This window comes from Teleopsis dalmanni, chromosome 2, assembly GCF_002237135.1.
Source record: "Teleopsis dalmanni isolate 2A chromosome 2, ASM223713v2, whole genome shotgun sequence".
NCBI lineage: Eukaryota > Metazoa > Arthropoda > Insecta > Diptera > Diopsidae > Teleopsis > Teleopsis dalmanni.
This window is the reverse complement of record NC_051847.1, coordinates 24,049,938-24,062,935: the sequence shown is the minus strand read 5'-3', so window position 1 is coordinate 24,062,935 and position 12,998 is coordinate 24,049,938. Positions and strand designations below refer to the sequence as shown.

Genomic DNA, 12,998 nt, shown 5'->3' with positions numbered 1-12,998 from the left:
TTTGTTTAGTTTGTTGATCAGATATCAGATATTATAATCCAAAATTTAATTATTTAAAATAACTCAACTCGTGGACAATAAATACACAAGTTGACACCTCGACGTTCACAAACAGAATAGCAATGCCGGTTGGTGCGATTGCCCTTGTATGAAAGCGCGCATTTAATTTTGGCGCGATGTAAATTTTCATGCATTACACAAACATTGTGTAACTACACAATAACTTTAGACTTGTTGCTTTTCAACTACTTATACAATTCTTTATTGTATATTGAGTTTTTCATACTTTACGCTACTAACATTTTAAAAATCAATCTATATAAGAGAATAATAATGAAATCTTAACGTTCTTTCTCAAATCATTCTTAATATGCAAAACTTCATTTTTGTATGTGTGTACTTTCACACGATGTAATGTTATTAAAACTACAGCGAAACAGCTACAGTATGATATAAAAAAAAATGACTGCACTTGCAACTTTACATAACTTATTACATAGTATATATAACAACATATAATTTTTAACAGATTGTTAACTCATTTGAAATATTAGTATTTAAATCATATGATCACAATTTTCCAACCAATTGCATGGCATAATTTCTTATTGTTTATAATTGTGTATTTTAACTAATGCTGTTTCTGTCTACTACGCAAAAACACTATATACCTTGTTTAACATTGTTTGACGTGAATACATTTACGTGTTGTCTTCATAAAATATGTTTGACAAACATTATCGAACACTAGTATAAGCATTTTTTTTAAAAATGATACAAATAATTTTTAAATGTTATATATATTTTAAATTAATTTCTATTTTTGTTGAATATTTATATAAATATTATTTGTTTTATATTACAATAAATGTGTCTAATTCTATCAACAGACGAGCGCGCTAAATTATCATTAAGCAGATTAAAAGGATGATTTTAAAAATACCCTGACAGACGGTATAAATTATCATTAAGAAGTTGCTGCATCATATGTTTTTTTTATTATTGAAAAAGCGTTAAAATTTTAAATTCAAAATGGATAAGCCAGAAAAATTAAAGAAACTTGCTTTAATTTGGTTAAAAAAACGCCGTTCGTTCAATTTAAAACTAAAAATGTTATTATTTGAAAGTAATAAAAATCTAAGTTAAAAATAAACTTTTTACTATGAAAACTAAATTCATGGCAAGAAGAACATTGTCCATAGCTTCAGGAATTGGCATAAGGCAATTATGGAATTTCATAAGTGTAAAAATTGGTCAGACAAATACAAATGATTGAATAAATTTCTTTTAGAATCGCAGGAATAATTTTTGGGAACAAGATGTGCCAGTAATGAATGATACAGAATTTAAAGAAAACTTCCGTTTAAGCAGGAAATCTTTTAAAAAAATTTGTGAAAAAGTTCATACGATACATTTTGACAACCAAACAACCGCTTGAAATTTGTTTCAATTTTTATTACGTTTCATTTGCATATGCAGCACTTCCATTTCTAAAAACCTAAACGAGAAATAAATTGGGTTAAATTCGGTCATTTAAATCCCATAAATTATCATTTAAATCTTCTTCTTTTGTCCTCTTCGAACGTTGGCTAACATGATTTCGATTTTAACTTTATCTACACCCTTTAGAAAAAATGATCTTGTATTTTTATTGAACCATTGACGCAAATTCTTCAGCCATGATATCTTTAGTCTCTCAGGGCCACGTCTGCCATCAATTCTGCCTTCAATGATTAATTTCAGTAGTCCGTACTTTTCCGGATGCCTCAGAATATGACCAAAAAACTCCAACTTTCGTCGTTTTACTGAATCTAATATTTCTGTCTCTTTGTGGACACGCCGCAATACCACTGTATTTATAATTTTACTGTCCAGCTTATTTCAATACACGTCGATAGCACCACATTTTAAAAGCGTTGAGTTTATTCATCGATGCAACAGACAGCGTCTAAGACCCTGCCCTGTAGAGGAGTATAGAGAATATATAGTACCATCTGTAACCTTTTATAGATACTACCTTCGGAGAGCTCACAGTGGGGGTTTGTTACAAAGTTTACCAACTTCTGGCTGTTTGGTCCGCGGGAGGTATTTCATTTCTCTCCTGCCACCCATTACCGGGAGGCTTTCGCTATCCGCCGCCTGGGACAGGTACTCAATAATTACTTAAAAAGATGGTAATGATGTGAAAGACAATAGCATAATTTAGATAGCATTAGAGTTGGTTCAAAGATCCCATAAATTTTTGTTTGGCAAAATAATATTATAATATGATTACTACAACAAATACTATATATTTTACTGTTTTTCTACTTTATTTTCGCAAGGTAAAATTGTGCATAAGAATTCCTTTTATTTTACCGAGCCATAAATATAGACTAAACAAAAATACATAAGTAGTAGTCTAAACAGCATTCATGTATAATAGACTAAATAACATTCATATACCACAGACTAAACAGCATTATATAAGCAATATATTTTTTATAACTTCAAAAAATAGTTTTCTCAGGATCGTAAATATTTCGCACTTGGTCTCACATTTCAACACTGACTTTTTTTAATGAAATTTTTTTGTATTTTCTATGTTGTTTTTTCTGGTAATTAACAGGATTTTTCCATTCCTCGACTATTTTACTGTTGTGTGCTAGCACCGTGACTTAGCCATTTAAGCTAAGTTCAGTGCCGATAACTGCGTTTTCCAAAATGGTAAATTGTGGACTACCATTAAAGCACTATCCAAACCTTCTCCTCCCAAAAACAAGGCGATCATTTAATGGGATCATCTTCCCCGATCCCAAGCATTGCGCCCAGCAAGTTTGCCGTCTTTTCATGCCCAATGCTTCTGCATTCTCCGAAATTCGCAGACAGAAACGCGCTTTTCGGAAGCCCCATTCCGACGGCACCACGCTGTTCTCCCCTGATGATGTGCTTAGTGTGATTAGATAAGCCAAGGTTTCGAAGGCATGACGGCATTTCGATGCTCATGCCCAAGAACCTCTGGACCATTGGTCTTTTAGTTCTGACACATATCTTGAACTCCTCCATTTATTCCCACATCATCCCCAATATATGGAAGAGTGGCTGAATAATCCCTCTTTTAAAACAGAGTAAACCGGATGTCGCAAACGCCACCTCCGTCCTTTGCGAGATCACATCTCAAATTTCTAATGACCTCAATCAAAGTCGCCGTGTGAACACACGTTGCTTGTTGCCCTTGATCTCGTAAAAGCATACACGAGATGATACAGTCTCCCATAACACCCTGTTAAATGACTGATGAAACATCTATCCCTGACTTAACTAAGAGATGGCTCTGTAACTATCTTATAGGCAGATCATCTTTTGTTGACTTTAGAGATAAAATGTCAAAAGCCAGGAAATTGAAGCCATGTTTGCCACAGGAAACAGGAAGCCATGTTTCACCGATTTTCTTCAATTTATACGTCTAAACTCCCAGACCCTTCAGAAGGAGTCCGTGTCATACCCAATGCAGATGATTGCACAATTCTAACTACGGGCCTCAACCCCTCTACACTTTGCTATAACTTAAATGCATATCTTTTATCTTTGATATCGTTTCTGGATGATAGAAATCTTCACCTTTCACCAAGTAAATCTTCAGCCACCCTCTTTACTTCCTGGACTAAAAAAGTATCCATAAATAAAAAATAAGCCCATAAATATCGGTGAAATTTGGATCTCCACCACCACCAAACCTAAAATACTGGGTGTCGTACTTGACAGTATGATAACCTTTTCTGCACATGCCTTTACTATGTGTGGCAGGTGGAAATCTCGTAAAAATGTTTTTAAAGCGCTCGCAGGTTGTACATGGGGCAAAGATAAGGAAACCCTACTAAGCACATACCAAGCAATAAGTCATCCTATTGCGGCCTATACAGCTCCAGTATGGACCCCATAACTCTGCCAGACGCAATGGATTAATATTCAGTCTTGTTAAAACTCAGCATTATGGATTGCAACTATCTGCAATCGCATGACGCAACTATCTTCACGCAGAATCGAAAACGCTCCTTGTAAAGGAACATAATCAACTGCTGTCCAAGTAATATCTCCTTACGTGCCACACAGATGAACATCCCAATGCCGATAATGCTAGTAGAGTCCTTCCTCCTACATGCATTCGTCGATGCCTGCCTTCTTCTCATAGATATATCGTCTCCCATTGCAATAGAGCTGACATCAGTGAGGTAGAATATAAACGTGGACTGGCAACCCTCCACACAGATGCAGTATCCTCTTCAAGACCTAGGTCCGAAAATAAGGTTCTCAATAGACCGCCGCCTGACATCTCCCTGTAAGAACGATGACTCCTCCGTGCAGCAAGAACTACCCTAGCCCAATTGAGATCAGGATATAGCCGAGTGCTAAACAGTTACTTGTCACGCATAAATACGTCCATTCCCAATGTGTGCCCTAACTGCAGCTCTTCTCTTCATAACGTCGCCCATCTGTATTCCTGTCCTATCGCATACATAAACCTTCGTCCAATTGACCTTTGGACCGACCCCATTGAAGTGATCAGGTTACCGTTCAATTTTATTTCCACACCCATTCCTCCTCCCTTAACCAGTTCCTTACCCATTCAGCCATATTGTTATCAGCCTACTAGACCCAACGAGTTACAGCAACAACGAAACACTGAAGGATCCACCTATAAAATAGTGTGGAGCCTGATTGATACCGACTCGAATAATTTATCTATAATAACACAAAAGTTGATATATCTGCATACACATGTACAAAAAATCCTACCAAGATTTACAATTGAAAGTATGCCATAGAAAGAAACATTTTAACAATTGGTTTAAAATATTTATTTGTGAACAAAGTCAATTTGGTAATACTATATGTATATTTTTATATAAATTTTCTTAAAATATAAGCGCCGCCAAAATAGCAGGAATTTCTTAAAGTATGAGATTAAAATTAGTTATATGTGGTTATTTACAATATTGAATGTGTGTCAAGAAATATTATCAGACTTAAAAGGCTAAATATTTTAAAAATCAGCGTCCAGCGTGAAAACTTGATCCATACGTTTAGCAGACACACCCGCTTTTCGGTATTCTCCCACACGCCTTTCGAAGAAATTCGTTTTTCCATCCAAGGAAATCAACTCCATAAATGGAAATGGATTCTTACTATTGTAAACCTAAAGTAATTTGAATAAAATATTACGGCTTGCAAGTAAAATAATTGAATTATACAAACCTTGCCAACGTTGAGCTCAACTAGCAAACGATCAGCGACAAATTCGATATATTGAGACATGAGTTTGCAATTCATACCAAGGAGATTAACAGACAAAGCTACAGTTAGGAACTCTTTTTCAATTTTAACAGCATCTGTTATAATTTCAATAATACGTTGCTTAGATGGACGTTGCACCAAATGTTGAAACATAAGGCATGCAAAGTCACAATGTAATCCCTCATCACGAGAAATTAATTCATTAGAAAATGTTAAACCAGGCAAGATGCCACGTTGCTTTAACCAGAAAATAGCAGCAAAACTTCCACTGAAAAATATACCTTCAACAGCAGCAAAAGCAATGATACGTTCACCAAAGTTTGCACTTTTAGAAGAAATCCAAGATAGTGCCCATTCAGCCTTACGCTTTACCGCTGGCATGGTCTCAATAGCATTAAACAAATGCTCTCTTAAAAAAAAATTTTATTTCACAATACATACAATACATTCCATTAATAAACATACCTTTCTTCATGATCCTTAACATAGGTGTCAATCAAGATGCTATACATTTCTGAATGCACATTTTCAATTGCTATTTGAAATCCGTAGAAGCATCTAGCTTCAGTAACTTGAACTTCTTGGCTGAAGCGCTCCACTAAATTCTCGTTAACAATACCATCAGAAGCAGCAAAGAAAGCTAAGATATGCTTAATAAAGTAACGCTCGTTGTCATTTAATTTCTCCCAATCATCCAAATCCTTAGCAAGGTCAACCTCTTCCACAACCCAAAAAGAAGCCTCAGCCTATCAAAAAAAAAAAAAAAAAAATAGCAATAGCTTAATTGAATGAACTTTAATAAAACACAAGCTTTTCCATTAATAAAAATCAGTTAAAAATTCCAAAAATATTAGTATTAAAAATATTAACATAAACTTTAAAGAATATAAAATAAAATAAAGTTAAAAAATAATTGCACAGCTCTCATCATAAAATTTTGCGCCACTATTTTTTTCACTGAACGATTAGCGCGCAAATCGAAAAACAAACAATAAAATTACAAAAACAATTTTAAATAAATACCATGCAGTCATGTTGAGACATGTTCCCGCGCAAATTAGTCATACAATTTTTTCCATGACCTTCTAATTTTACAACAGTTTTGCCGCGCATTTCTTTATTTCACAATAACTTACCTTTTTGTACATAGTCCAAATGTCGTAATATTCTATTGGAAACATAACAAAGCGGCGAGGGTTTTCTTGCAGTAAAGGCTCAATAGAAGGATCGAATGGAACCGGAGCCTTATTAGCTACTGCATTGACGGAATCATCAGAAGCTTCAGCAGAATCAGGTTTAGTGACCATCTCTTCGTCCTTCATCATTTTACGAACATTAACGTTCTCCGTCAAAATTTTTCTTGGACTCTAAATATAAATAAAACACAAAAAAATTTAATAAGCACTTGAAATGTTAAATAACTTTTATTCCACACATATACACTTTAAGCATTATATATTGTATATACCTTAAGAGAAACCTTATCAAGATGATCAGTAATATTTTCTTTGCCAACACCAGCCATTTTGTTTAGTTTGTTGATCAGATATCAGATATTATAATCCAAAATTTAATTATTTAAAATAACTCAACTCGTGGACAATAAATACACAAGTTGACACCTCGACGTTCACAAACAGAATAGCAATGCCGGTTGGTGCGATTGCCCTTGTATGAAAGCGCGCATTTAATTTTGGCGCGATGTAAATTTTCATGCATTACACAAACATTGTGTAACTACACAATAACTTTAGACTTGTTGCTTTTCAACTACTTATACAATTCTTTATTGTATATTGACTTTTTCATACTTTACGCCACTAACATTTTAAAAATCAATCTATATAAGAGCATAATAATGAAATAATAACGTTCTTTCTCAAATCATTCTTAATATGCAAAACTTCATTTTTGTATGTGTGTACTTTCACACGATGTAATGTTATTAAAACTACAGCGAAACAGCTACAGTATGATATAAAAAAAGATGACTGCACTTGCAATTTTACATAACTTATTACATAGTATATATAACAACATATAATTTTTAACAGATTGTTTTTAACTCATTTGAAATATTAGTATTCAAATCATATGATCACAATTTTCCAAACAATTGCATGGCATAATTTCTTATTGTTTACAATTGTGTATTTTAACTAATGCTGTTTCTGTCTACTACGCAAAAACACTACATACCTTGTTTAACATTGTTTGACGTGGATACATTTGAGACTTTAATTTTTTCATCATAAAACATGAGTGACAAACATCAAGTTTAAAAGACAGAAATTTATGGGTGTATTAGAAATTAATAGGATTCGGTCAATTATCTGAAAAATTGTTGTATAATTAAAAATTGAAAAAAAAATTTTAGATGAAGTTTTTTATTCAACACTGTAGTGTGAATAATTGACAAATGATTTATGGGAACGTTATACCTTGAGTTGTCGATACTAAAGTATTAAAATTAATAACGCAAACCCTATTTTTCAAAATAATTGTTAAAGTTGGATATCTAAGTTTATTATAACATACTTAAGTTTAATTTTGTTCACTCTATATAGTAAATAATTGCTGGAATGTATTTAATGCAAAATTCATACATTCAAAATAGCGTTTTAAATGTATAATTATATTTTGGAAAATAGATCTATAACCTAGAGCTTTTTCATTAAATAAATATAAATATTTTGCACTTTTCAATTCAATTAAATTAGAAATTATTTCAGCATACAAATTTCACGCTACGATGCTTAAAACTTTATTTAGTACTTGTTCATGCTTTTATTTATACCACAAAACAGTTTTTATTAATTGTATTGAATTTTACTCGAAAAATATTAGTATGTATATACTTATACAGTATAAAATAAAAACTCGCTTCCATAGAATTTCTCACATTACTTGACTTTGGGCACGGGAATAGGAAATAATAAAATATAAGTATTTATTTCAATTCTTCAAGTGCTTACGGAGACAGACTACTATTAAAAATAATTCATGAAATTGTGTCGATGGTTCGCTTAAAAGTTCCCAAACATGTGCTAACTGATGAATCAAATTTAATATTTTGACTTTTAGTTGTTATTAATATATTTTATATAAAATTAAATATATATTTTTGTAAATATGCCTATCAATTGTGCTGTCGGTTGTGGCAATAAAGCAGTACTAAAGGTAAAAAAATGTAAGCAACATTTTGTATATTAATAATAAATCAAGCGCCCCAAAACAGGTGATCCATTTTGCAAGGAATGTTTCTTCAATGCCTTTGAAAACGAAATTCATTTTACAATTACAAATAACAAACTATTTACACCCGGATTAAAAGTTGCGATTGGTGCCAGTGGAGGTAAAGACTCTACTGTTTTAGCCTACGTACTTAAAACTCTAAATGAACGCTACAATTATGGAGTTGAGCTGACGCTGTTGTCAATTGACGAAGGTATAACTGGCTATCGCGACGATAGTCTAGAAACTGTCAAGCAAAATCGGGATGATTATAAAATGCCTTTAAAGATACTTTCATACCAGGAGCTGTATGGCTGGACAATGGATAAAATTGTCGAACAAATTGGACGTTCAAATAATTGTACATTTTGTGGTGTTTTTCGTAGACAAGCTTTGGAGCGCGGTAACTTAAACGAATAAATTTTTTACGTATAAAAGTTGCTATTTATAAACAAAAAAATTTATATTGACAGGTGCTAAGCTTCTTGGTGTTGATTGTATAGCAACGGGTCATAATGCAGATGATATTGCTGAAACAGTACTTATGAATATATTACGTGGAGATACGGCCCGTTTACGTCGTTGTACTAATGTAAGAACTGGTGGTGGTCAGAATTCAATACCGCGCATTAAACCACTAAAATACGCATACGAGAAAGAAATTGTCATGTATGCACATTACAAAAAATTAGTTTATTTTTCAACGGAATGTGTTTTTGCACCGAATGCTTATCGTGGCCATGCACGTGAGCTGTTAAAGGATATGGAAAAAGTTGATCCAGAAGCAATTTTGAATATTATACATTCGGGAGAGCAAATGAGATTTAACGATTTTGTAAAGCAACCAACACGAGGTAAATGTGATCGATGTGGGTTTCTTTCTTCACAGCAACCTTGTAAAGCTTGTACACTGCTTGAAGGACTAAACCGAGGATTGCCGAAATTGGGAATCGGCAAAAAATCTAAGGGCGATCGTATGATTGCAAGCCAGGATAAACAACTAGCATTAAGAGAAAAATCAAATTTAGTAAAAAATGATTTTTAGATTCAGTTTATTCTAGTTTAGTTTTTATTTATTCTTTTTATATAAATATAAAATTAAACAAAAATTATAAGACCACTTTTTCTTCTATTTTTGGCTGGATATATTCACATAAATTGTACGTGCATTTATTATAACACGTTAACATTGCGTCGGTCACAGTTCGCCCGATATGTGATACGGATACTATTTCCATTTGTCACAGCACGTCAATATCTGAAAATAAAATTTTATATATTATACATTTTGACGCAAATGAATTAATAAAAAATTACTAAGAATAAAACTCAGTGCCAATATGTAACCATGATACATAACCAGTTAAATTAAACGCACTCAAACCAAAAGAATATTGGATAAGTTTGTTTATATTAACCTTTTTTATGTATGTCTGAGAATGGTTAAAAGTATCATCAATGAAAGCATATAATGAAAAAACAGGTCAGAATAAAAATTTAATTACCTCAAAACGAGCTAGCAAACAATAGTGCCTATTTAAACTCTAGTCCCATGTTCGCATTTTTTCAATTCAAGCTCAGATCTAAAAAAAAAACAAGCATGGATTAACACCAAAACTTTAAATTTGTGTAATATATTATAAAAAATGTATAGTATATCAGTATAAATTGTTAATTCTTGGAATCACAGTGATTCATAAGAGATGTCAGAAAATAAAATATATATCATCAGGGATAAACTAAATAAATAGTAAAAAAAAATATAGTATTACCTCACATGATATGGTTTCCCTTGCATCAACTAAGTGACGTTATTGCTGAAACCTGTAAAACAGAAAATCAATTATTTCAAATCTAATAAGTTACTAGTTTAGAAATAAATAATGTTCATTTCACTACATTGATGCACCGCAAGTTCATTATAAGGCTTGGGTTTTGCTTATGTGAAAAAATTTATTCTTCGAGTTTTTAAATAGCACTAAAACAAGGTGAAAGTATTCCTTTTAATAGCGACTCTAGACTCGACAAGTTTTAATGGTTGGTTTACTCACCTCTTTTGCGTAAAGTCCACGAGAGTAACATTCTTAAAAAAAAAAAAAAAAAAAAAAAAAAAAAGAATATTAAATAAATTTAAGATATTCAATAACATCAAAAATCAATTTATTATAAAATGTTACAAGTCTTCAGGCAACGGCGATTACCTAACAAACATTGCCGTTTTAATAGAATTTGCGTTCTTATTATGACAGTGTACGAGTTATACGATAAAACAAATATATTCAAATCGTATTTATATGCACTGCCATAATTTAATGACTTTGAATATTGTTACTAAATTCTATAAAAAGTAACAATGTCTGTGTTACCTCTTTCAAACTTTCAGTAATTCAATATAGCAAAGAGTTCGTCGTTTAATGAAAAATTTATTTATTCATCAAACGTATACATATTTGCAATTAATTTTTTTCTAAATTATGCATGCTTACTTGTAAATTGTTGATTACAACAAGTTCCCATCTAAATTACAGCCAGTTATTTACTCCTCGAAGCGTGTACCACACACCTCGAGTCAAGATTGAAAAACGTGTGCTGACGGATATTAAAATGGCAGCTGCGGCTTCGTTAAGGAGCAACACGTTTGAACGAAACTAAAAATGTAACGAAGGCAGTGTTGAATAAGGCAAAAAAGACATGGATATATAAAAATGTGAAAGTAGACGGCACAATACACGAATGTGTTGCTTGGAGACGAGTGTATTATATATACTATATCTTGTGACTTTGTCAGGAGCAACAATTAAATTACTATGTTTAATTAGTATTTTAAACAATTTTTACAGCATTAGCGTTCTATGTTCATTAAAAATTATTGCAGTATATTCGTGTTGTTCTTTTTCATATAGAATATTGTAATAGTTTATTCACAAATTATTATTAATTAATATTTAAACATTAAACTCATGTTATTAGGTGCTTTTGGCACCTTTTAAGTGTCATAAAAAACAGCAAGTTGTTTGCTTAAAGTTGCTAAAATGTACGCAAAACAACAACACTGATGCCTTTATTTAATCATCTGATTGTGAAGTGGCCAAACATTTAAGCAACTACAAAAAAAATGTTACCAGCGCAATAAACGAACTATTATGAATCTTCATTGGAAATTTCAGCGAATTTTCCAGTCATATGCCAAAATATTGTAAACAAAAGTTCAAACAAAATTAAAAAGTAACACAAGTTTCAAAATTTTAGCAATGAAATATTTTAAAAATACGCAAAATTGTGGAAAACAAATATTTTAAATATATACAAAACTATAATGTACTCCTAACATTCAAGAAAGTATAACTGAAAAGTGGTTTAAAATTCTTAACTTAATTGTTGCTAACAAGTTTACACTTATTAAAACATAAATATTCTAAACCACTATTAAATTTGTTGTAAAAGGAAATTTCAAAATTTTCTGCATTCTGAACATTGATTTTAGTTCATTATTGATTTTTATTTTTAATTTTTACTTTATTATTTATTAGGAACTTAGTTTTTTATAATGTAATTATAATTCTTTATATATTAAATAAAATATTATATTTTATAATTTAAATAAATTATTAAATAAAATATGTAATTAAAAATAATATAAGTACAAATTCACACTATCGTCGTAATATATAAATACCTTATATATGGAAAGTAATTTAACGATATAATGAGCGACTAAATAATACGACAAAAATGCATATATTATATCACTGAAATAAATATGAAGATTAAAATATACTTTTAAACTAATAAATTTGTAATCATCATATTCATTATGAATATATTGTAAATTTTCATTATATAAACAAAATATTAATTTTTGTTGTATGTAAAATTATACTACCTTTAATAGCAACCTTGTATTTAAATGTTGAATTAAGAATTGACAAATCTAACGGTAGTTAATATCAAAAATATTCATTCATTTATTAAGCGTCAAGTTTGGGAGGCAAAAATTCTGCGTGAAATATGATGTTATCTGATAGTATAAATATGTCTTTGGGTAAAATTTGATTCAGTGTTTTATATTTAATTATCTTTCATAATCAAATTACTTTTCATTATTTACAGACGAATACATTTTGAAAAATAATATTCAAGCGTTTTCAGGATCTCAATATGATCGAAAAAATTCAACTAAAGTAAAAGGTGATGATTACATATATATTATTGAATCGGACGACGAAATGGATGAGGATAATGAAGAGAGATTTAATCGCATTAATATACAAGAGTCGTCTAATAATAAAAGTGATACACAGCTCCCCGAGCACATTGACATGACCGTTCAAATAAAAAATTCAAGTAATTTTGCAAAGACATCATCTTTAAACTGGCGTTTAATGCAAGCAGGGAGTAATGACAATGCAGTAACTAATGCATTACAATTTCCAACAAATGCTGTAAAAAATGGTAAAGGAAAAAAACGTAAAAATAAAGTACAACAAAAT

General features: G+C 31.3%; 2 protein-coding genes, 1 long non-coding RNA gene and 1 other non-coding gene across 4 annotated transcripts; 1 reads left to right on the top strand and 3 right to left on the bottom strand.

The window, feature by feature from the left end:
* Nucleotides 1-4,866: 4,866 nt before the first annotated feature.
* Nucleotides 4,867-6,799, bottom strand: LOC119680942 (ribonucleoside-diphosphate reductase subunit M2-like). The gene is made up of 5 exons (XM_038093976.1): nucleotides 6,743-6,799; nucleotides 6,411-6,641; nucleotides 5,740-6,020; nucleotides 5,236-5,683; nucleotides 4,867-5,176 (listed from the first exon to the last, which is right to left on the bottom strand). The coding sequence occupies exons 1-5, from the start codon at nucleotides 6,797-6,799 to the stop codon at nucleotides 5,024-5,026; spliced, it is 1,170 nt and encodes a 389-aa protein (XP_037949904.1). The 3' UTR covers nucleotides 4,867-5,023.
* Nucleotides 6,800-8,196: 1,397 nt separating this feature from the next.
* On the top strand, nucleotides 8,197-9,553 carry LOC119680769 (cytoplasmic tRNA 2-thiolation protein 1-like). Its single transcript, XM_038093738.1, has 3 exons — nucleotides 8,197-8,454; nucleotides 8,500-8,911; nucleotides 8,982-9,553. The coding sequence occupies exons 1-3, from the start codon at nucleotides 8,407-8,409 to the stop codon at nucleotides 9,551-9,553; spliced, it is 1,032 nt and encodes a 343-aa protein (XP_037949666.1). The 5' UTR covers nucleotides 8,197-8,406.
* A 42-nt stretch (nucleotides 9,554-9,595) lies between these two features.
* Nucleotides 9,596-11,105, bottom strand: LOC119682838. Its single transcript, XR_005252608.1, has 5 exons — nucleotides 10,995-11,105; nucleotides 10,560-10,591; nucleotides 10,281-10,332; nucleotides 10,014-10,091; nucleotides 9,596-9,766 (listed from the first exon to the last, which is right to left on the bottom strand). It is a non-coding gene; the product is annotated as an uncharacterized LOC119682838 (long non-coding RNA).
* Nucleotides 10,163-10,245, bottom strand: LOC119686627. Its single transcript, XR_005253026.1, has one exon. It is a non-coding gene; the product is annotated as a small nucleolar RNA Me28S-Gm3255 (small nucleolar RNA).
* Nucleotides 11,106-12,998: the final 1,893 nt, after the last annotated feature.